The sequence below is a fragment of the Colobus angolensis genome, unplaced genomic scaffold (assembly GCF_000951035.1).
Source record: "Colobus angolensis palliatus isolate OR3802 unplaced genomic scaffold, Cang.pa_1.0 Scaffold123, whole genome shotgun sequence".
Classification (NCBI taxonomy): Eukaryota; Metazoa; Chordata; class Mammalia; order Primates; family Cercopithecidae; genus Colobus; species Colobus angolensis.
Window position 1 is genome coordinate 9,900,058 of NW_012113475.1, and position 25,079 is coordinate 9,925,136.

Below are 25,079 nucleotides of genomic sequence, written 5' to 3' on the forward strand. Positions count from 1 at the left end.
AAACACAGTAAGAAGCAATCAAATCTTCAGCTCTTTAGAACATTCACATCTTTCCCGACCTACTTCCCTAACACCCCAAGATATCTAGTATTACCATTGTTAAGGCAAATTAAATGTGGCCCAAGAAGGACTCTGTACTTCTGTACTTGAGTCCTTGTGGACAAACTGCAACCTAACTTAATAGGTAGACAAGAATGAAAACCTAACTTAGTAGTTTGTACCTGTAACAATGGCTGAGTCTTGGCCAATCCCAGCAGCCTTACTTCAACCACTCATACACTGCTGGGTGTTCAAACTGTGTTCAAATAACACAAATGTCAAGCTATAACCAATCCAGTTGTTTCTGTATCTCACGTTCAATTTCTGTATGTCATTTCCCTTTTTTTGTCTATGAATTTATTATCCCTGGAGTCTCTCTGAATTTACTGTGATTCTGGGAACTGCCCAATTCACAAATCATTCATTGCTCAATCACACTCCTTTAAATTGGGCTAAAGTGTTTCTTTTAACAGATGGTGTCAGAAGCGGGGTCCAAAGTAGAGCTTCTAACGACCCCCAGGAGCACTGAGTGAACAAGCAAGGTAGCTGCAAGGACCCTGCAAGTACCCACTTGTGCCCTTGATTCCTCAGAGCGGCTGAGGATTGTGGTAAGTTCTCTCTCCAAGTTCAGCGCTCCAAGGATTTGTGTTTTGAGCTCTCTTGAGTTTCTTTGAGCAAGTTTATCTTCCAAATTCAGTTTGGAAGTTGTAACAGAAATGGAACTGGGTCCAGGATGGGTTTGGTCCTATAATTAACAGGCTTGGATCCAGTTAAAGGCCTCTTACATCTGACTGGGTCAGAAAAAAAAAAACTGGTAGTAAATGTTAACATTGTAGGGATTGTAAAATTTGGCTTTTGAAAATTCACAGGGATTTTTGTGTTCTACCCTTTGTTTAATTTTTCTTGCATTTAAATAATTTTAAAAATCAACTTAGGAGTCATAAGTTCTTTGTAAGAAGGTTTTCAAGCAGAGACAGCAACCACTTGACAGAGATAATAAGTAGTTCCTTCTACAATATTCATTGAATGACAATTAGCTATCAGGTACATTAGATCAAAGAGTACAGTAACCTTGTGATAACAGGATTCAATGATCTTAAAATTGGGAAAATATATGCAATAGCCACTTTTCAACTTACCTTTTTTTTCTCCTGCAATACTATTATTTCATATAGTCGTGGGACAAATGAGCAATAATTTTGTTGTTGATCTCTCTGGATGTTAACATTTTCATAATATGATGTCTTTTTCCTTTAGAAAATTCAAATAGAAATTAAGAATTCTCAATTTTAAACCTATAAATATTTATGTAAGCAAAGAAGTTCTTTCTACAGCAACATGTGCTGGAATTAAAGTATGGAATAATAAGATTATCTAGGTGTATTAGATCAACATATTCAAACTTTTGTAAAATGTATTTGTTTTGTTGGTTATGATTTTTTCCAGTTCAGAACATTATTATAAACCTATCTGAATAATTACCACAAAAAGAAAATAAGATCTGGTATTTACATTGTGAATTGAAAAAAGAGCTAACGCTAAAAAAAGTTTCCTGTGTATTTTATGTACCATTAAAAGTCTAAAATTCAAAAATCCTTGGTATTTCAACATTACCAAAATAAGAGGAAAATAGCCCTATGCTAGTTATATCATACAATAATCAGAAAAGGGCATAAAGATCATTGTAAACAAAAAGGAAGTTTCTTTTCATTGAAATTCAGACAACCTCAAGAAAGAATCAGAAACTAAATAAGCAGTGAGTAAGAGCCCCAGCTTTGAAGTCAGACAGCCTGATAAGATCCCAGCATTGCTACCTACTGCTACCTACTGGTTATATAACTTTATGCAAACTAACTTCTCTAAGCTTCAGATTCATCACTTAATGAATTTAGTGATTGGAATCTGGTAATTGGAAATAGTAATAACCAATTCTCAAGGTTGCATTGATTAAAGTAGATAATATATATAAGGTGGTTAATGCCATACACGGCTCATAATAAGCACACAATGACTGTTAGCTATTATTATTACAAAAATCACATTTAAACAAGCAATACAGACCACACTACTATTTTTTCTATTTCTTAAAGAGAATTTCAAAAAAGACCTGACACCCAATATTTCCAACAAAGTATACTAAACATATGTAGATTAAAATATATATAATACAAAGTTATGTAATTGGTATTACTTTCTTTGTTTAGCAGTGCTATGATTTAATATGCATTTACCATCCCCGCTCACTGCTAAAGGCTCACTTCCTCACTGATTGTTATTTGCTAAAATCTCAACAAATAAACTTGCTTTCAAACCTCAAAAAGGTTTATGGATAAGAAATTTATATATGGAATAGCAGAAATATCACATATCATTTAGGTCTGTATCTTTACCAAAAAGAGACCTATACACTTATCTTTCATTTAGAGTAACCAAATATCTCCACTTTTATACTGAATCAAGCCTCCCAGAATAATTCTGACTCACTAAATAAAACAAAAAGTGCAAGACAGAAAAAAACAAATAGAAAATGTCAACTGCCAGAAGGAACTAAGACAACTACAAGTAAAAGATACAGTGAAAGCAGCTAACTTAAAGAGCAAACAAATTACAAAAATGGTGAAATAACTGAAGCAGTCAGGAATGCAATCTATATTAACACATATCTTCAGGTAAAAGTTAAAACACAAATGAAAGAAGAGGAATAATAGGAGAAATAACAAAGATCAAATAAAGCAACAGCACAACAAATGGGGGGAGAATGAGAATGGGACTAGGTTAGGGAAGAAAACAGACTGGTAGGAAAAACCACCAAGCAGAATCAGTTAACACTACTTAGAGTTCCAGTTATGCCTGGGGTACTCAGTCAAAGTATAGTGAAATGGATGGAAAACAATCATCACAGAATGATACACATTTTAAAAGATGAATTTTGATTTATGTTATTTAAACCTCAATAAAACTGAGAAGAAGGGAAAGAGAGAGGGTGAGAGAAACAGCATGAGCACAAACCAGCCAATCTGGCAGAAGAAAAGATTAGGTTTAAAATACAGAAGAGCAAAAGCATATATCAAGAAGACCATGATATGTGTTAGAGTATTCTAAAGACCTGGTCTTGTTTGGAATAATAATAATAAGTAAAGACTTAATTAAGCTAAATATGCATATTAAGGTTCTAGCATAACTACTGAAAGAATAAAAATACAAAGGTATACTCCATATTAAGGGAGTGAAAAGTGAACAGGATAATGGATTAGAGTATAAATGCCCAAAAACAAGGGCCATGTTTTATTCTTGTTATTCTCAGTTATTAAGTTCAGAACTGGTACACAGCAATAATTCAAACAACATTTACTCAGTGAATGAACAGTAGCAGGGGAGTCCAAGCAAGATCCTAAAATATATCCACTGCTAGTATACAGATATGACTGATCTGTCTAGCAAATTAATTGAGTATGTAATCACTCCGGGGCTTTTTGGGAGAAAAAAAAAGAAGCTATGAAAGAGAAAGACTCAGGCAGATAAGCTGGACTCTTAAAAAATTAATTATAAGAAAAGGTAGTAGATTCTGAGGACAACATGGTATTTGATACTCAATTTTGCCTTCCATGAACTCATGTCTAAAACCTCACTGTAGGAGTAGGAGAAAATAGAGTTATTTTGCCAGAAATGTATTTCTTCATAAATATTCTCTGACTTACACTGACTGAGAATGCCGTCTAAATCCATCATGTAGTCAGAGGAATGAAGATGAGAGCCAGGGATAAAATGGAGAATTCTGGGTCACCTTCTTTTACATTTTCTCTGATCTTTTATCTGCTTTATAATTATGGACAGTATATTTTAGTACATGGATACATGGGCTGTGTAATCAAACAGGCTTCAATTTAACTTTAGCTCTGCCATTTAATAGTTGCATGATCTTGAATATGTTATTTATCCCCTCTAACCCTTGGATTTTTTACTGATAAAATAGATATAACAATATTAACTATGCAAAGCTTGCTGTAAAGATTAAATGAGTTAATACATATATAGTAGATAGCACAAGATTTGGCTTATAAAGAAACAATAACTTGGGAGGATGGGGGAATAGGGGAGCGATAGCACTAGGAGAAAGTTAGGAGAAATACCTAACGTAGATGATGGGTTGATGGGTGCAGCAAAACACTATGGCACGTGTATACCTGTGTAACAAACCTGCATGTTCTGCACATGTATCCCAGAACTTAAAGTATAATTAAAAAAAAAAAAATAACCTTCATATATGTTATGCCAAAATATAATACTTCTTAGAGTTTTTCATACTAATTTTCCTTCCTTTACAGCATAGCCTAGTCTGAATTATTAGAATACTTTTCTAGTCAAGAGCTACATTAAAGGTATACTATATTTTTTTACTTACTGAACTATATCATACTCTCCTGGACCAGGACCTGACTTTTTAGGTAACTCCTGTCTTCCTGAAGAGTTGCCAAAATGTATACCTTTGTATTTCAAAGTTGCATTGGAAACATCCTAAAAAATAAAAAGTTTTAAAAAGTGAGGATGAAACATAGTTTAAGTAAGTCATGAAACAATGCTTGGCTTTACCTAAGTCTAAATCTAAAGCAAGAATAGCCTCAGTAAGGGGGTTCCACTGGTAAACGCTAAAGGGCTCTTGGATAAATCCCAGGCTAAGTTGTCACTGTTGGTTCCCTTCCCACTCCTGAGTCAGCTAGGGTTCCCAGAGAAGTACCTCTAACATTAGCATATTCTCAACCAATAAGAACAGTTTTGCTCTTGGCAGTACACCCAGTAACCTAAAACCTTAAGAAAAATGAAAATTAGCTCCTCATCATTTAAAAAAGACAGAGGGGATAACATTATTTGGGAAATAGAAATACCTATTAAAAATTAAACAGATTGAAAAAATGCAAACATCACCAACAGTCATTAGATAACTTCAGATTAATGTAGCCTTTACACAGTTAGAAATACTTTACAATAAATTAAACACTACCCTAGTTCATTTTATTGCTAATGCTTAAACACAGGATCAATCTTTTAATGACAGAGAAATTATTTGTGACATGAGAAATAATCATCTTTTCTTTATACCCACTACAATAAATGTCAAAATTAAGCATGAACCATAAAAAGTTTAAGCACACTGTTTCACCGGAAACTAAAACAATAAAGCGTAACACAACAGTAGCTTTCTTTTTTTCTTTTTATAGGAATCCTCTTCTCTTGACCTAAAACATTCTAAGTTGAGAAATCATTTAAGAATATTTTAAAACATATTTTTAAACTAATGGTATTTACTATAATTCTCATAATATATAGTTTAACAATGTGTCAGGTTGTTATAGCAGGCAGACAGTCTGACATGAGCAGGGTAGGAGAGGGCCCCCCCAACCAAGAATGTCAGACGACCATCATGTGATGGTCAGGCAGTTATTAACAATCTCTCTAAAACAATAAATGATTGCAGCTTGCACCAGGGAAAGGCAGTCTCCCAATAGAAAAATCCTGAAGCTGGTGATCAGCAACTTCCAGGTAACACCTCAGGAGTTGGGCAAATGGGCTCACCTATGCACACTAAAAGGCAAAATGGCTGTGTTTAACTGGTATATGACCCTCTAGGGGCATTCAACTGGAAAGGTAAGAATGCCTCAAGTGAGCATGTGTACAACTCAACTCCAGTAAACACACTGCACACGTGGCCCCTGTCAAGTGCTAGCAGGCCACTGAGCATGTGAACATCCCCCAAGGAAAGAATCAGGGGGCAAGTAATGCAAGACCCTGGAAGCATGCCAACATACAAAACCCCAAGTTAAAAGGTCAATCTACGCACTTGATCTCTCAAATCACCTGCTTGGCCCTCTTCCACGTGTTCTTTACTTCCTCTCATTCCTGGACTACAGCTTTTTTAAAAACTTTTACTCCCACTCTAAAACTTGCCTTGGTCTCTCACTCTGCCTTATGTCCCTCGATCGAATTCTTTCTTACGAGGAGGCAAGAATTGAGGTGGCTGCAGACCCATATGGATTTGTCACCGCTAAATTGTTCTAGATGGCTATTACTATTATACAGCAATGGAATCAACTTCTCTCAGTTACCATTATAAGCAAGAATAATGCAGTAAGTAGCAACATTAGTGATAAAAAGCATAATTTCAGTTCAAAATGGTGAATCAAATCCATACCTGCCCCACCCGACTCCAAAATTTCAAAAGAAGTATATCAAATAGACACAAGTAAGTGCTAGAAACAGTATCATTCACATGCCAGAAACTTTAAGGACTTTCTGGAAGATATAGCACAGCAAAGACTAGAATCAGAAAAGGACCTCATTACATATGAAAAGAGTCTCAGCTGAACCCTCTTAACATCCCCAAAGACAGAAACTGCAGATAAACTCTTGGGTAGTGAGTTGGGGGCAATTGTCAAAACTACTAGCACCTTTGGAGATGTGCACCAGTGCCATTATATTAAGTGATGACGAGAATGCTAACCTCCACTTTATTCTTGACAGACGTAGTTGAAACTAAATTGAAAGCACTTTCCCCTGTCCCTAGTGACTTTCTAGCTAGAGAGGCAACACTCCAGAAAGCTTTGAGGTGCCACAACAAAATTCAAAAAGAAGCTGGCACACACTAAAATTCCTTGAACTACCACTAACACCTAGCTCTCAGACATTATAAAATATAAGCACAACAGAATTAACTTTCCCTTCTACATCTGCCTGGTCTGAAAAAATTAAATGCAGACTGTGATGGTCAATTTTAGATGTCAACTTGACTGAGTTAAGGAATACTCACATAGCTGATAAAGTGTTATTTCTGGGTATGTACGTGAGGCTGTTTCCAGAATAGATAGGCATTTGAAGCAGTGAACCATCCTAACCCAATGTAGTGGGCACCATTCAATCAGTTGAGGGCCCGGATAGAACAAAAAGGCAGAAGAAAGGTAAATTTGTTCTCTTTTCTGGATCTGAGACGCCCATCTTCTCCTACCCTCGGACATCAGAACTTCAGGTTTTCTAACCTTCAGATTCTTGGACTTGCTCCAGCAGCCACTCAGGTTCTCAGGCTTTTATCCTTGGACTAAGAGTTACACCATCAGCTCCCGTGGTTCTCAGGCCTTCAGACTTGAAATCAGCTACTCCACCAGCTCCCTTACTTCACCAGCTTGCAGACAGCATATCATGGGACTTCTCAGCCTCCGTAATCACGTGAGCCAATTCCCAGAATAAACCCCATCTTGGCCGGGCGCGGTGGCTCAAGCCTGTAATCCCAGCACTTTGGCAGGCCGAGGCGGGTGGATCACGAGGTCAGGAGATTGAGACCATCCTGGCTAACACGGTGAAACCCCGTCTCTACTAAAAAATACAAAACACTAGCCGGGCGAGGTGGCGGGCGCCTGCAGTCCCAGCTACTCGGCAGGCTGAGGCAGGAGAATGGCGTGAACCCAGGAGGTGGAGTTTGCAGTGAGTTGAGATCCGGCCACTGCACTCCAGCCTGGGTGACAGAGCGAGACTCCGTCTCAAAAAAATTTAAAAAAATTAAAAATAAATTAAAAACCCCATCTCACATATATAGTTATGCATCACATAATGATGTTTCAAGGATGGACTGCATATATGACAATGGACCGCATATACAATGGTGAGCCCATAAGATTATAACACCATGTATTTACTATTCTTTTTCAATGTTTAGATATATTTAGATACACAAATACCATTGTGTATCTGTATCTTTGTAATCTATACCAGACAGTACAATAACATGCCATACAGGCTTGAATCACAGAAACAATAGGCTATACCATATAGCTTAGGTGTGTCATAGACTATACCATCTAGGTTTGTATAAATATACTCTATGATGTTCACATAATGACAAAATCACCTAACAATGCATTTCTGAGGACACATCCCCATCATTAATTGACACATGACTGTGTAAGCAGTGGTTCTGTTTCTCTGCAGAATCCTGATACAAAGACTAACACAACCTCTGACAGAACTTTAATGTTTGCATGAAGTAAAATGAGACCTTTGTTGATTCTTTTTTCATAGATGCAAACTTGTAGAGAAAATTATAGTTTTCCTAAAGAGTTACCCTGCTTTGATTTTAGTAAATCACCTTGATTGTTCCTTTCTTTGGTGGTAGAGAATATTGGAGCTGACAAGAGAGAAACAAGAAGTAGTCTGCTATGTCCAAGTAGAATTCAGACATGTTTGGAATACCTGGTGAACAGAGCAAAACAACCAAAAGGCAAATGTAAAAATTAATCCTATGAGAAGCAGCAGCTAATCATGATGGCCCACACCTAGTAAGAAAATCTTAGTGTCAAAAGAGTGGCAATGCTAAATACTGGGGATTTTCTGTCGACTGGGTTTGCCTTTTAACACAGACAATCTTCAATGACTTTAGGCCTCATATCCTTTTGAGTGTGAAGAAACTATGAAAAAAAATAACTAAAACAACTGTTTCACTAAAATATTGGCTTAAAAAAAAAAACCTGCATTACTTTTGAACTCTTCTAATAGAGTATAACACCACAAAGAAAGACATCATCCTCCTCCCCCTACTCCATCCCAGCTAATCCGGCAGCTTTAGCTGTGAAAGAGAACATTGGTGGAAACGCCCAGCAGAGAGCACCATATGGCAAGAGACTGAAGTGCCTGGTGGAACATCAGCTGTCCTCAATGGAAACAGACTTATTCCAGAGCGTAACTGAGACAGCCCCCGGGGACATCTAAAAATACGTGGGTAGAGGAACTTTGCAAAAGGCTATATGTCCTCTACATTGATAGTTACAGACCAAAAAAAAAAAAAAAAAAAAATGGTATTTAAGTTATTAACATTATTGTGACTCTCTTTAGTACCTCCAATCCAATGAAGCCTGGGAAAATGTGTTATATAAATAAAAAGGATGAATCCTTATTTCCTCTAGGAATATTTTCAGCACTATACGTGGTCTCAGTGTGCTTGAATTATTGATCTGCAAATCCCTTCTATTTAACACAAAGAGCAGAAAGCTATTTGCCCTTCCTCACTATGGACATTCAGCTTTAACACTGAGTGATGAGTGATAGTCTTATAAAGCACTATCTCAAAGTAATATATTATTATTCTTAATAGCATTATTATTACAAGTAAGGATTCTAGTTTGACACACAATTCCAAAGCCCAGCCCCTTGTCACATCCTTCAAGGAAAAAAGCTATGAATAAAAACTGAAAAAGCTATCCCACAAATCTCTGTAACACATAGGTGTCATGCGCGTCCATGTGAAGAGACCACCAAACAGGCTTTGTGTGAGCAACATGGCTGTTTATTTCACCTGGGTGCAGGCGGGCTGAGTCTGAAAAGAGAGTCAGCATCCGAAAAGATAGTCAGCGAAGGGAGATACGGGTGGGGCTGTTTTATAGGATTTGGGTAGGTAAAGGAAAATTACAGTCAAAGGGGGTTTGTTCTCTGGTGGGCAGGAGTGGGGGTCACAAGGTTCTCAGTGGGGAAGTTTTTGAGCCAGGATGAGCCAGGAAAAGGAATTTCACAAGATAATGTCATCGCTTAAGGCAAGGACCGGCCATTTTCACTTCTTTTATGGTGGAATGTCATCAGTTAAGGCAAGGCAGGGCATTTGCACCTCTTTTGTGATTCTTCAGTTACTTCAGGCCATCTGGGCATATATGTGCAAGTCACAGGGGATGCGACGGCTTGGCTTGGGCTCAGAGGCCTGACAATAGGGTATGTATACACTTCTTTGGAATTCCAAAGTATAACACAAAAGGAAATAAGGGAGTCAGACCATCCAAAGGCATTGGGTCTAGTGGGTATAGGGGGAAAGAGACAAATGCTATAAAACCTAGCAGAATGACATACAAAAGTGGCAGAGCCTGACATGTCCAGCAGAGCAGTACATGCCAGTAAAAGAGCACTGGGAGAAACTCTAGCATCCACTAGAATAGCTGAAAACAGACTCTTCTTACAGGGTCAGTGGCAATTCCAAACACTGCTGTGCCCAACAGAACTTCAGAAAAAGAGAGAACCTAGCCAACCAACACTTTCTCTTGCTAAAGTAAGTGCTCCAGACCACCTTTCAAATGCAATTACCTAATACAACCATGGATTTTAAAGTACATAGGCAGTTGTGATGGCAGAAAGAATGAAATTTCCCATTTATGTTATAGTTTATTTTTAACTCAGAAATAAAGCAGAGCATAATTGTGCATATTTTTTTCTACTATATTATGACCGTAACAGGCAGTGAAGTACAAAATGTGAAACTACATTCTAATATAATATAGTCATGCTGGATATTTTAAACATTGTATATATTTCATACAAGAACATATCTAATATACTGATTTACCATAGCCTATACATTTGTCAAAAAATCAATATTTTAAAATAGAGCATCTTGATGTCATCTTTTACATCACATTTTTATAGACTAAAATCATGTTAAGGTTTTATATTAACTCTTTTAATGCAACAATTCAAGACCTTGAGCAGGATTCTATCCAAGAAGCTTTCTTTAAGTGAATTTACATTATTGAGATTTTATGATTCAATTGTTTCACAATTCTAACGGTAATCCAGTGGGAGAAGAGATTACGTATGTGTACGTACGCGTGTGTGCACACAAACACAATTTAAGATACTAGCAATATCCTTTTCGTGTGTCTACAATAAAATCTATTTCATGTAAACCACATTGACAACTACTTAACTCATTAACCTCTGCGGTACTCAGGTAAATGTTCAATCAGAAATTTAAAAGCCTTTTAAAAATACAGATAGAAAACAAAGGATAAATTGATGCACTTTTATCTCTAAATTACAGTTTCTTTTATGTCAAGAAGTGTTGGCAATACCAAATTCAAGGTCACTGTCAATTTTGAAAATCATTAGCAAATAAAATATGACTTAATTGAAGCAAACTCAGCATGGAACTGCATTCTTTTAAGTAAATGCTACACTATAATTTGAAGAAGAATTACTAACTGCCAGTCTCACTGACAATCAAATAAATGAAGATGGGGCTATGCAACTTTCCCCCATGTCTTTCCATAATTAAATATGGAAATAGAATTTGTGAAGAATTAAAAGGCCCAAAGTGCATCAATTCAAACACTAATGGACTGTTTTCCAGTGTGGCAGCACACAGGTAGTTCCCAGCATGTTATCATTAGCAAATATGTCAGTATCTTTCCAATCACAAACTTTGCTTGTGAAATCCACCTCTGAAAAATAGATTTCTAATAGTTACCTGGGCTCTTCTAAAAGAAGAAAGAAGCTAAATTTCGTCATTCAAAATGTTATATAAAATAACTTTTTGTAGGATTTCTCTTTACAAATTAAATTTAGCTAAAGTTTATCATTTGTCACTTAGAGTCTTATACAACTCTTAATTCTGTATTTAAGCTTTATTAGACAGCTTTCAGCAGATGTGATTCACCAGTTAAGAAAGAATCACAATAATTACCCATTTATTGGATTATTTTCTTAATTTTCTATCAATATGCACCTCTGAAAACTAAACCCACATATAGTATTAAATATTATTTCGAAAGCAAGCAAAGAGTTACATAGAATTATCAGAAATTTGGATAAGATTTGAATTAACATTATTACAGTATCAATTTGGCAATAGTTTGTGAAGAACCTGTGTTTTTCTACAGGAGAAACAGAAGAAAATAAAGCCTTCAGCTACTGAGCTTTGCCACCCTATCTCTAGTTCTCTCAAATCCAAGAAATCCAAGACGAGAATTTCAAAAAATATCAAAATTCAGTTTGTACTAAACTTTGCTGAATCTTCTTGAATATTATGAACTATGTCTTTAACTGATATAGAAAACTATGTTTTTATATAACATGTTTTTAAATAGCATCTAGATTTCTATTCCAATAAATACAAGTTACATTGATTCAATAATTATTAAATTAGGCCATCAAATAAATTAGGTCATCAAATAAACGTCGTCTTCTTATTATTTCTATAAATAATAATTTAGCCAGGAAGTAATCAAGTTTTATATGTCAAAGTATGCTTATTCATATGGAAAAAGGATTTTATACATGCAGGGAAGCTCGAAGGCATTATTGTGGCCTTCTAAGAGATGATACATTATTCTGAAACCAAAAAAAAATTAGCTTAAAGCAAGAATTACACTTTGAGATTTAAGTTAAGAGTGATTAGGGAATTATTAAGCTAAAGTCAAGAATCTATGACTAATTGTGAAGAATAAATACTAATTCCAAAATATTAGACCATAGCTTTTTTTCCCAGGATATTTTAGGTAAGGAAACTGAGCACAAAGATTAAGTAATTTGGCCAAGGACAAATAACTATTAAGTGGTAGAGTCAAGACACATAACCAGAAAGTCTGGCTCCATTACACTTCTTTGCATAACTTGTCCTTCACCTTGGGGAGAATATCCTAATATCAAACCATAAGACCATTTCACTGGAATTTTTACAGAAGTGAACCTATTGCTCAGATAAGCATATATTACTCAAATATTTAAGATACTTAAATATCTTAATGAAGACTAATTTGTCACATTGTTATCAATAGGATGATGGGACAGTCAAGGTATGTCACAGAAAGGGAGAATGAAATATTCTTGAGACAAAAACTTCCATGGCCAGAAAGAAATGGGAATTCTCATGATTAGAACAGGAAACACGTAACTTACATTATCCTTAATTTCCATGATACCAGAATTAATCTGTTCCTTCATAAGTTTTATAGCATGAAACAATCCATTAGTCTTAAAATATCTGCCTACTACTGTATGTAAACACAAAATTATTATTTCTAGTTTGTTCCATAATCAATAGGAATTTTTCCAAAAGGTTACAAATCAAAAATTAAATAATACTGGCTTATATATTTACCTTTACCATTGTTCTTTAATTCTTTGTGTGAATTTGAGTTATTGTCTGATAACCTTTCATTTCATCCTGAAGACTCCATTTGGTATTTCTTTTAGGAAGTGTGCCAGCAACAAATTCTGTCAGTTTCCATTTATCTGAAAATGTCTTAATTTCTCCTTTATTTTCAAGGAATAGCTTTGCTGATTCTAGAATTCTTGATTGGCAGTCTGTTTTTTCAACACTCTGAATACGTCATCCCCTTCCCTCTGACCTCGTGATTTCTATTAACCTTTTGGGGGATTCTCTCTACATGACATGTCACTTTTTTCTTGCTGCCCTCAAGATTTTCTCTTTGGCTTTCAACAGCCTGACAGTGATGTGTCTAGGTATGTATCTCTTTGCATTAATCTTACTGAGAGTTTGTTAAGCTTCTTTCTGTAATGTTTTTTTCATCAAATTTGGGAGGTTTTCAGCCATGATTTCTTCAAGTATTCTCTTTTCTCCTTTCTCTTTCTCCTCTCCTTCTGGGAGTCCCACTATGTGTATATTGGTATACTTGATGGTGTCCCCCTAGATCTCTGAGGCTCTGATTTCTTTTCTTCATCCTATTTTCTTTCTGTTCATCAGACTGCATAATATCAATTGACATGTCTTCAAGTTCACTGATTCTTTCTTCAGCCAAATCAAATCTTCTTTTGGGCTCCTCTAGCAAGTTTTTCATTTCCATTACTGTAATTTTCAATTCCAGAATTTCTACTCTGTTTGTTTTTATAATTTCTATCTCTTTATTGATGCTCTGTATTGGATGAGACACTATTCTTATACTTTTGTTTAGTTCTTCAGACATAGTTTGCTTTACTTCTTTGAACATATTTAAAATAGATAATTTAAAAATTTTATCTAAGAAGCCTAATGCCTTAGCTTCCTTAAGAACAATTTCTTTTTCTGTGTATGGGCCATTTTTTTATTATTTGCATGTCTCATAATTCTTTGCTGAAACCAGATATTTTATATGACATAATGTGACAACTATGAAGATCAGAATTCCTACCCTGAGGGTTTGTTTAGTGATTTTCCTAGACTAATTCTCTAAACACTGTATTCTTTATCATGTATGCACACTGAAATCTTAGCCTAATTAGCTGAGCGGTCAGGTAATGTTTGGACAAAAATTTTCTTAAGTGCCTTGAACCAATACATTTCCAACCATTGCCAAGGCCCTCCATACCTGTGTTGGGGCATAATTTTAATGCTCAAGCAGTCAATTTACAAATTTGTATTAGCCATCACTTCCTGCTTGTATAGAGCTTCAAGGTCACCTGAAGGTAAGAGCTTGTACATTCTCAAGTCTGTTTTTTGCAGTGATAGTTTACCAATTCTAAAACTACTTTCAATGTACTATGGGATTAAGCAAATAAGTACATAACTGAGGATAATGGGAGCTTGGTTTCTCACTGTGGAAGCAGCGAGTCAAATATGGAAAGAGAAAGCCTAGAATAAACCTGTGATGTTAGACTGAAATTGGAGGTATATGTATAAACTAAAAGTTTTTAATAGACAAATAAGAAGTATAGATGTATTACTCTGTCCATTGAGATGACCTAGAAGCCCTAACACCCAGTAGCAATGCATGTACCTAGTATACAGATCTTACTTTGAAATACATTCTGCTGCTATGGAAGTAGGGCTCCTTAAAGAAGTGGCTGATTGCAAGGCTCAAATAAGCAAATGAATAAAATGAACCTGGAATACCTCTTTATGCCAGAAAGTAAGGAAATTTTCAAAGAATGATATGAACATGTCAAAAGGACACAAGGATAGCCTAAAAGGCTCCCAAGGGTCAAATCTGGAATCACCAATGCCTCAAAATAAACAATAAAGAAATAAATTATAACCCTTTGAGTAAAACAGGAATTCATAAATCTATACTGATATAAATATATAAATGGGGAAAAAATAAATCTCTTCTTTATAGTAAAATGCCAACAAATAAAGGTTAAAAATTAGAGTTAGAAAATCACCATTTGATAAGCATCATGGTAAAACTGGTTCAGGAATCATCAATAGGTGTTAAAACTATTAAGTGAGAGTTTGAGGAGAAATAGGTTAAGAGTTTGATGAATGAAATATCTATTTAGTCTTAAAGTAATCCTCAAAAAATATTTACTTTACATGAGTTAAAACTAGAAGTCACCTCAAGTTAACATAATCATTTATGAGATAAATACCTTGTTACTCTTTACATGATGTATTAAGAACCTATCACTGGCCAGGCACGGTGGCTCACTCCTGTAATCCCAACACTTTGGGAGGCCAAGGTAGGTGGATTACGAGGTCAGGAGATAGAGACCATCCTAGCTAACACAGTGAAACCCCGAGTCTACTAAAAATACAAAAAATTAGCCAGGCACAGTGGCAGGCACCTGTAGTCCCAGCTACTTGGGAGGCTGAGGCAGGAGAATGGCGTGAACCCAGGAGGTGGAGCTTGCAGTGAGCTGAGATCCGGCCACTGCACTCCAGCCTGGGCAAAAGAGTGAGACTCTGTCTCAAAAAAAAAAAAAAACCCTATCACTTCTATAGTATTCCTGCCAAAATATTAAACAAACCTTCAGATATTCATAATATACACAAACCCATAACTGAAACATGTTCTACAAAATAAATAACCTGTACTCTTCAGAAAGAAAGTAAAGATTAAAGAAGACAAATACTGAAGAACTGTTCCAAATTAAGGGATTCTAAAGAGACATGCAACTAAATGCAACATCAGATTGAACTCTGGACCAAAAATCTTTTTTCTATAAAAGATATAATTGAGATAATTAGCAATATTTTTCATAATAATGAATGAAACACCATGATTTCGGTAACTGCATTGTGGTTACAAAAAAGAATGTCTTTTTTTTTTTTTTTTAAGTTCCAGGGTACATCGACAGGATGTGCATGTTTGTTACATAGGTAAACATGTGCCATGGTGGTTTGCTGCATATTAAGCCTCACATGCATTAGCTATTTTTTTCTAATGCTCTCCATCCCCCAAACCTACCCCCACCAGGCCCCAGTGTGTATTGTTCCCCACCTTGTGTCCGTGTGCTCTCATCATTCAGCTCCCACTTATAAGAACATGTGGTGTTTGGACTTCTGTTCCTGTGTTATTTGCTGAGGATAATGGCTTCCAGCTCCATCCATGTCCCTGCAAAGGACATGACATCATTCCTCTTTATAGCAATCCTTTTTATGGCTGTATAGTATTCCATGGTGTATACGTGCCACATTTTTTTTATCCAGTCTATCATTGATGGCAGTTGGGTTGATTTCATGGCTTTACTATTGTGAATAGTGCTGGAATGAACATACTCATGCATGTTTTGTTTTTGTTTTTGTTTTTGTTTTATGAGATGGAGTCTCACTGTGTCACCCAGGTTGGAGTGTAGTGGCATAATCTTGGCTCACTGCAACCTCTACCTTCTGGGTTCAAGCGATTCTCCTGCCTCAGCCTCCCGAGTAGCTGGGACTACAGGTGCACGGTACCATGCCTGGCTAATTTTTGTAGTTTTAGTAGAGACAGGGTTTCACCATATTGGTCAGGTTTCACCATATTGGTCTTGAACTCCTGACCTCATGATCTGCCCACCTTGGCTTTCCAACATGCTGGGATTACAGGCGTGAGTCACCGCACCTGGTCACATGTATCTTTATAATAGAGTGATTTATATTCGTTCAGGCATATACCCAGTAATAAGATTGCTGGGTCAAGTGGTATTTCTGCTTCTAGATCTCTGAGGAATCACCACACTGTTTTCCACAATGGTTGACCTAATTTACATTTCCACCAACAGTGTAAACGCATTCCTATTTCTCTGCAACCTTGCCAGCATCTATTGTTTCTTGACTTTTTAATAATTGCCATTCTGACTGGTGCGAGATGGTATCTCATTGTGGTTTTGGTTTGCATTCCTCTAATGATCAGTGATGAGCTTTTTTGCATATGTTTGTTGGCTACATAAATATCTTCTTTTGAGAAGTGTCTGTTCATGTGCTTTGCCCACTTTTTACTGGGGTTGTTTTTTATTGTAAATTTGGTTAAGTTCCTCGTAGACTTTGGATATTAGACCTTTGTCAAATGGAGAGATTGCAAAAATTTTCTCCCATTCTGTAGGTTGTCTATTTGCACTGATGGTAGTTTCTTTTGCTGTGCCACAGCTCTTTAATTAGATCCCAGTTGTGTTTTCCTTCTGTGTCAATTACTTTTAGCATTTTTGTCATGAAATTTTTGCCCATGCCTATGTCCTCAACGGTATTGCTCAGATTTTCTTCTAGGATTTTTATAGTTTTGGATTTTACATTTAAGTCTTTAATCCATATCATGAGTTAATATTTGTATAAGGTATAAAGAAGGGGTCCCATTTCAATTCTCTGCATATGGCTAGCCAGTTCTCCCAGCACCATTTATTAAATAGGGAATCCTTTCCCCATTGCTTGTTTTTGTCAGGTTTGTTGAAGATCAGATGTGCAATCTTATTTCTGAGTTCTATATTCTGTTCCATTGGTCTACATTTCTGTTTTTGTACCAGTACCAAGCTGTTTTGGTTAATGTAGCCTTGTAAGATAGGTTAAAGTCAGCTAGTGTGATGCCTCTAGTTTTGTTCTTTTTGCTTAGGATTGTCTTGGCTATACAAACTCTTTTTTGAATCCATATGAATTTTAAAATAGCTTTTTCTAATTCTGTGAAGAATGACAATGGTAGTTTAAAGAAAATAGCATTGAATCTATAAATTACTTTAGGCAATATGGCCTTTTTCATAATATGGATTCTTCCTATCCATGAGCATGCAATGTTTTTTCATTTGTTTGTGTCCGTTCTGGCTTCTTTGAGCAGTGGTTTGTAGTTCTACTTGAAAAGGTCCTTCACTTCCCTTGTCAGCTGTCTTCGTAGGTATTTTATTATTTTGGTAGCAATTGTGAATGGGAGTTCATTTATGATTTAGCTCTCTGCTTGTCTCTTGTTGGTGTATAGCGACGCCTCTGTTTTTTTTTTTTTTTTTTTTTTTTTTTTTGATACAGAGTCTCTCTCTGTCACCAGGCTGGAGTGCAGTGGCACAATCTCGACTCACTGCAACTTCCACCTCCCAGGTTCACGTTATTCTCCTGCCTCAGCCTCCCAAGTAGCTGGGACTACAGGCATGTGTCACCATGCCCAGCTAATTTTTGTATTTTTAGTAGAGACGAGGTTTCACTATGTTGGCCAGGGTGGTCTCGATCTCTTGACCTCGTGTTCCACCCACATCAGCCTCCCAAAGTGCTGAAATTACAGGCATGAGCCACTGCACCTGACCAAATGCCTTTGATTTTTGCACATGGATTTGGTATCCTGAGATTTTGCTAAAGCTGCTTATCAGCTTAAAAAGCTTTTGGGCTGAGACGATAGGGCTTTCTAGATGTAGAATCATGTCACCTGCAAATAAAGATAATTTGACTTCCTCTCTTCTTATTTGAATACGCTTTATGTCTTTCTCTTGCCTGATTTCCCTGGCAAAACTTCCAGTACTATGTTGAATAGGTGTGGTGAGAGAGGGCATCATTGTCTTGTACCAGTTTTCAAAAGGAATGCTTCCAGATTTTGCCCATTTAGTATATTGGCTGTGGGTTTGTCATATATGGCTCTTATTATTTTGAGGTATGTTCCTTCAATATGTAGTTTATTGAGAGTTTTTAACATGAAAGGACATTGAATTTTATCAAAGGCCTTTTCTGCATCTATCAAGATAATCATGTGATTTTTGTCTTTAGTTCTGTTTACGTGATGAATTACATTTATTAATTTGCATGTTAAACCAACCTTGCAACTTGATCATGGTGGATAGGTTTTTTGATGTGCTGCTGGATTTGACTTGCCAGTATTTTTTAAGGATTTTTTGCATTGATGTTCATCAAGGATATTGGCCTACAGTTTTCTTTTTTTGTTGTATCTCTGCCAGGTTTTGGTATCAGGATGATGCTGGCCTCAGAAAATGAGTTAAGGAGGAATCCCTCCTTTTCGTTTTTTTGGAATAGCTTCAGAAGAAGTAGTACCAGCTCATCTTTGTACCGCTAGTAGAATTTAGCTGTAAATCTGTCTGGTCCTGGGCTTTTTTTGGTTGGTAGGCTATTTATTATTGCCTCGATTTCAGAACTCATTATTGGTCTATTCAGTAATTCAACTTCTTCCTGGTTCAGTCTTAGGAGGGTGTATATATCCAGGAATTTACCCATTTCTTCCAGATTTTTGTAGTTCATTTGCACAGAGGTGTTTATGGTATCCTCTGATGGTTGGTTGTATTTCTGTGGGGTCAGTGGTGATATCTACTTTATCATTTCCGATTGTGTCTATTTGATTCTTCTCTCTTTTCTTCTTTATTAGTTATCAGTCTATCTATTTCATTAATTTCAAAAAAGAAACAGCTTCTGGGTTCATTGATTTTTTGTAGGGTTTCTCATGTCTCTATCTCTTTCAGTACCATTCTGATAATATTTCTTGTCTTCTGCTAGTTTTGGGGTTTGTTTGCTCTTGATTCTCTAGTTCTTTTAGTTGTAACGTTAGAATATAGACTTGAGATCTTTCTAGTTTTTAATGTGGGCATTTATTTCTATAAATTCCCTCTTAACACTGCTTTAGAGGCATCTCAGAGATTCTGGTACATTGTCTCTTTGTTCTCTTTAGTTTCAAAGAACTTCTTGATTTCTGCCTTAATTTCATTATTTACCCAGGAGTCATTCCGAAACAGGTTGTTCAATTTGCATATAGTTGTGTGGCTTGAGTGACTTTTTAAATCTTTAGTTCTATTTTGATTACGCTGTTGTCTGAGAGACTGTTCATTATGATTTCAGTTCTTTTCATTTGCTGAGGAGTGTTTTACTTCCAATTACATAATCAATTTTAGATTAAGTGCCACATAGTGCCAAGAAAAACGTATATTCTGTTGTTTTGGGGTAGAGAGTTCTGTAGATATCTATCAGGTCCACTTGATTTAGACCTCACTTCAGGTCCTGAATATCTTTGTTAATGTTCTGTCTTGATGATCTAATATTGCTAGTGAGGTTTCAAAAGTCTCCCACTATTATTGTGTGGGAATCTAAGTCTCTTTGTAGGTCTCTAAGAACCTGCTTTATGAATCTGGGTTCTCCTATATTGGGTGAATATATGTTTAGAATGGTTAGCTCTTCTTGTTGACTTGAACCCTTTACCATTATATAATGCCCTTGTCTTTTTTTATCTTTGTTGGTTTAAAGTCTGTTTTGTCAGAAACTAGGATTACAACCCCCGCTTTTTTCTGTTTTCCATTTGCTTGGTAAATGTTCCTCCATCACTTTATTTTGAGCCTGTGAGCGTCTTTGCATGAGATGCATCTCTGGAATACAGCACACTGATGGATCTTGACTCTTTATGTGGCCTGCCATTCTGTGTCTTTTATTGAGGCATTTAGTCCATTTACATTTAAGGTTAATATTGTTATGTATGAATTTGATCCTGTCATCATGATACTAGCCAGTTATTTTGCAGACTCCTTTATGTAGTTACTTCATAGTGTCATTGGCCTGTGAACTTCAGTGTGTTTGTATAGTGGCTGGTTTCCATATTTAGTGCTTCCTTCTGGAGCTCTGGTAAGGCAGGCCTGGTGGTGATGAATTCTCTCAGCATTTGATTGTCTGTAAAGGATTTTATTTCTCCTTCACTTATGAAGCTTAGTTTGGCCAAATACGAAATTCTGGGTTGGAAATTCTTTTCTTTCAGAATGTTGACTATTGGCCCCCAATCTCTTCTAATTTGTAGGGTTTCTGCTGAGAGATCCGCTTTTTGTCTGATGGGCTTCCCTTTGTAGGTGACTTGGCCTTTCTCTCTGATTGCCCTTAACATGTTTTCTTTCATTTCAACCTTGGATAATCTGATGATTATGTGTCTTTGGGTTGATCTCATGGATTACCTTACTGGGGTTCTCTAGATTTCCTGAATTTGAATGTCGGCCTGCCTTTCTAGGTTGGGAAAGTTCTCTAGGATGAATCCTGAGGTATGTTTTCCAACTTGGTTCCTTTCTCCCCATCTCTTTCAGGTATCCCAGTCAGTCACAGTTTCAGTCTTTTTACATAATCTCACATTTTTCAGAGGTTTTGTTCATTCCTTTCCATTTATTTTTTCTCTAATCCTGTCTGCCTGTCTTATTGCAACAAGATACTCGTCAACTCTAAGATTCTTTCCTCCGCTTGGTTTATTCAGCTATTGATACTTGTGATTGCACTGTGAAGTTTTCATGTTGCGTTTTTCAGCTCCATCAGCTCATTTATGTTTCTCTTTAAACTTGTTATTCTGGCTAGCAGCTCCTATAATGTTTTATCATGGTTCTTAGCTTCTTTGCATTGGGTTAGAACATGCTCTTTGAGCTCAGTGAAATTCATTATTGCCCATCTTCTGAAGCCTATTTCTATCAATTCATCCATCTCAGCCTCAGCCCAGTTCTGTGACCTTGCTGAAGAGGTGTTGCAATCATTTGGAGGAGAAGAGGCACTGTGACTTTTTGAGTTTTCAGCATTTTTGCAATGATTCTTTCTCATCTTTGTAGGCTTATCTTCTTTTGATCTTTGAGGCTGCAGGACCTTTGGATGGGGTTTTTGTGGGGTCTTTTTTGTTGATGTTGTTGTTGTTGCTGTTTGTTTTTCTCTTAACATCAGGGGCCTCCTCTGTAGGGCTGCTGCAGTTTTCTGGGGGTCCACACCCTATTCGCCTAGGTCCCTCCCCAACCTGCAGGCATCACCAGTGGAGACTGCAAAACAGCAAAGATAGCAGCCTGCTCCTTCCTCTAGAAGCTCTGTCCCAGAGGGGCACCAACCTGATGCCAGCTGGAACACTCCTATATGAGGTGTCTAGCAACCCCTGTTGGGAGGTCTCACCCAGACAGGAGGAACAAGATCAGGGACCTGCTTAAAGAAGCAGTCTGGCTGCTCCTTGGCAGAGCAGGTGTGCTGAACTGGGACAAATCACCCTTGTCTAGACTGTCCAGACGCTCCAGGACCAGTTGGCAGGAAAGACTAAATAGAGTGTACTGCAGAGACTGTGGCTGCCCCTCCCACCAGGGGCTCTGTCCCAGGAAGATCAGAGTTGTGTCCATAAACCCCTGGCTGGAGTTGCTGAAATTTCCATGAGGAGGCCCTGCCTGGTGATGAGGGATGGATCAGGGTCCCACTTAAAGCAGTCTGGCCACAGTCTGCCACACCCACTGTGCCATGGTGTGGGGAATTCCTCCCAGTACAAACCACTCAGTCTCTTTGGCACTGGCAGAAGAAAACAGCCAACTGGAGCTGCAGAGATGGCAGCCACCCCTCCCCTAGGGAACTCAGTCATCTTAGGCAGTCTCCAGCCTGCTGCTGCTGACCAGCAGGGATTCCAAGCCAGTGGGTCTTAGCTAGTGAGGTTCCATGGGAGTGGGGCCCACTGAATGATGCTGCTTGGCTCCCTGGCTTCAGTCCCCTTCCTACAGGAGTGGATGATCTCCTGCCTCACCGGAATTCCCCTGGCCAGAGCATGAAAAACAACTCCTGCATCTCAGTGCCTGCCCAAGTGACCACATGCCTGAGTGGCTGCCAACCTGAGTGACCCTGACAGCCTGCACAGCTCTGTGCTTGGGGATCCAAGGCCCTGGTGGCGTGGGCTCATGAGGGGATCTCCTGGTCCATGAGTTTCAAAGATCCATGGGAAAAGTGTAGTTTCCTGGACAGGGTAACAGGATCATTCACTGCCTCCTTTCACTAGGGAAGGGAACTCCCCTTGCCCCATGCTGCTCCCAGGTGGGCCATCATCAACCCACTCTGCTTTTCCTCACTCTCTATGGGTTGCACCAACCACCTAGTCAGTCCCAATGAGAAACCTGGATATCTTAGTTGAAGGTGAATTCACTTGCCATTTTCGTTCTTCTCAGTCAGAGCCACAGACCACAGCTGCTTCTAATCGGCCATCTTTGGCTAGTGTTCTGAGAATGTCTTGTTATTACAACACTTACATTGAACTACTTAGGGGTAAAGAGGCATCATGTCCAAAATGTACTCTCAGATGATTTAATAAAAATAATAATATAAATATATGGGGAGAAAAAATGATAAAATGTTAACACCTGCAGGATCTGAGTGAAGGATAAGATTATTATAAGTTTTTCTGTAAGTCTAAAACTATTTCAAAATATTAAATTATTTTTTAAAAAGAAACATCTAACTGGGAACAATGAATGAATTAGATCTAATATATCCATATGGTTAAATCTGGAAAATATAACAGTAAGCAAAAAACCAAACAACATATACACCAGATAATATTTATTTAAATTTTTAAAATCATAAAACAATATATATTATTATTCATATATGAATATGTAATGAAGGTTTAATTATTGTGGCAAAGGGTGAGGAATGAAGACAAGAAAATGGGGCAAACATCATAATAACATATTTCTTTTAAAATAAGGCTAATTGCAATGTGACGAAATTTTAACATGTGTTTTATCTGTGTGATGGGTGCATAGGTATCCATTATTATTTTCATACTATCTATGTGTTTGATACATGTTACAATTAAAATATTTTAAGAAAAAAGATGTTAATGGTTCAAAGGATCTAAAACCCCCAAAACTTCCCAGTGTACCGACTGCCACAAACCAAATGGTTTTTGAAGGTGCTTACATCTAAGCCCAAAGATGGAGTCATATAACAACAAATAACTATAGAATACCAGGAATAAAGATCAAGATAATACTGAGAATGCCTTTTCTTTGCCCAAGATGTCTCTTCAGCCTTTCTTTAAATCTATACTTACTTTTAGAAATTTCCTCACTAGAATTACTTCTTCTACATCTCGTTAAAGTATAAAAATACCATAGGTTCAAAGTACTATGTATTTCTGTCTTATAATTGAGTAAAACCAGACATACCATCTATATTCATTGTCTGTATTCATGGATAACACATACATTTCAACTGTCTCAACAAAATCTTGACAAGTCTGGTCAGGTTTGAAATTTAAACTCTGGATGAAATGAATTAGCTACATTATAACTGATATTTCAGTCAAAGAGAAGCTCCTTATTTTTTAAATATAGGAGTTTTCTGGAATAAATGATGTTTACATTCTCAGATTCAAATTCTTTTAAAAATAAAATGTTATTTTTTTATTTTCAAATTCAGAAAAAGAATATCTATGTATTATTTATGATTATTCATTGTGGCAGAGACTCCTAATAATTTACTCCCATTTCTTCTTCTTCTGAGATACACAGACTGTATTGCCCATCCTTCCTGGCAGTTAAGTATGGCCATGTGACTGGCTATAGCTGCAAGCCTGGCCTACAAAAACTTCCAATGCATAATTCCTCATTCTTTTCTGCCAGCGGGATACAGATGACAACAAGTCCCTAGAGGATGACAGAAAAACAACTGGAATAATCCTGTGTCCCTGAATCTCAACATGAAGGAAAGTCACTTAATAAGCATGTCCATATGAATGAGGAAAAAAATTCTACTGTATTAAACCACTAAAATTTGGGGGTCTATTCATTACCACTAATAGTGTTACATTAACTAAAATGTGTAATCATTTTTTTCTTGGAGAAATAAGCCAGAAAAAAAGAAACCCATATGTAAATCATAAACAATTTTCCAATTGTCAATATGAAATACATTATACTTACAAATTGAGGTTTGTAATACGCTGGACCAAGTGTACTGTCACTAGCAGGTGGAAAACATTTTGTAATACTGCCATCATCATTAATATGATAACCATATGACTTTCCACAAGAAGGAATTGAAGGAACATCAACACTTCTGGTAAGTGCAGGTGCTCTTGAAATTTTCTACAAGGAAAACATTTTATATTATTTATTCCAAGGCAAGAGGAAGGGGAATGAAGAACCAAATATTAAAAGTTACTAAAAGGCAACTATTAAATATTGATTTAATGAGTTTCATGATATAAAACAAAAATGATTGTTTTGTTATTGTTTTTTTGAGATAGGGTCTCACTCTGTCACCCAGGCTGGAGTGCAGTGGTACAACTTGGCTCACTGCAACCTCTGTCTCCCGGGTTCAAGCGATTCTCCCCAAGACCTCAACCTCCCAAGTAGCTGGGACTACAGGCGTGCACCAC

The 25,079-nt window shown here is 36.9% G+C and overlaps 1 protein-coding gene across 1 annotated transcript in view; it reads right to left on the minus strand.

Annotated features, from left to right (window-relative positions):
* Window positions 1-25,079, minus strand: part of STPG2 (sperm-tail PG-rich repeat containing 2) — a 572,525-nt gene that overhangs the window by 533,136 nt on the left and 14,310 nt on the right. The window contains exons 3-5 of the mRNA XM_011932948.1: window positions 24,622-24,786; window positions 4,442-4,554; window positions 1,179-1,290 (exon numbers count right to left, since the gene is read on the minus strand). Of these exons, the coding sequence (XP_011788338.1) occupies window positions 1,179-1,290; window positions 4,442-4,554; window positions 24,622-24,786 (390 nt within the window). The remainder of the gene's footprint in view (window positions 1-1,178; window positions 1,291-4,441; window positions 4,555-24,621; window positions 24,787-25,079) is intronic.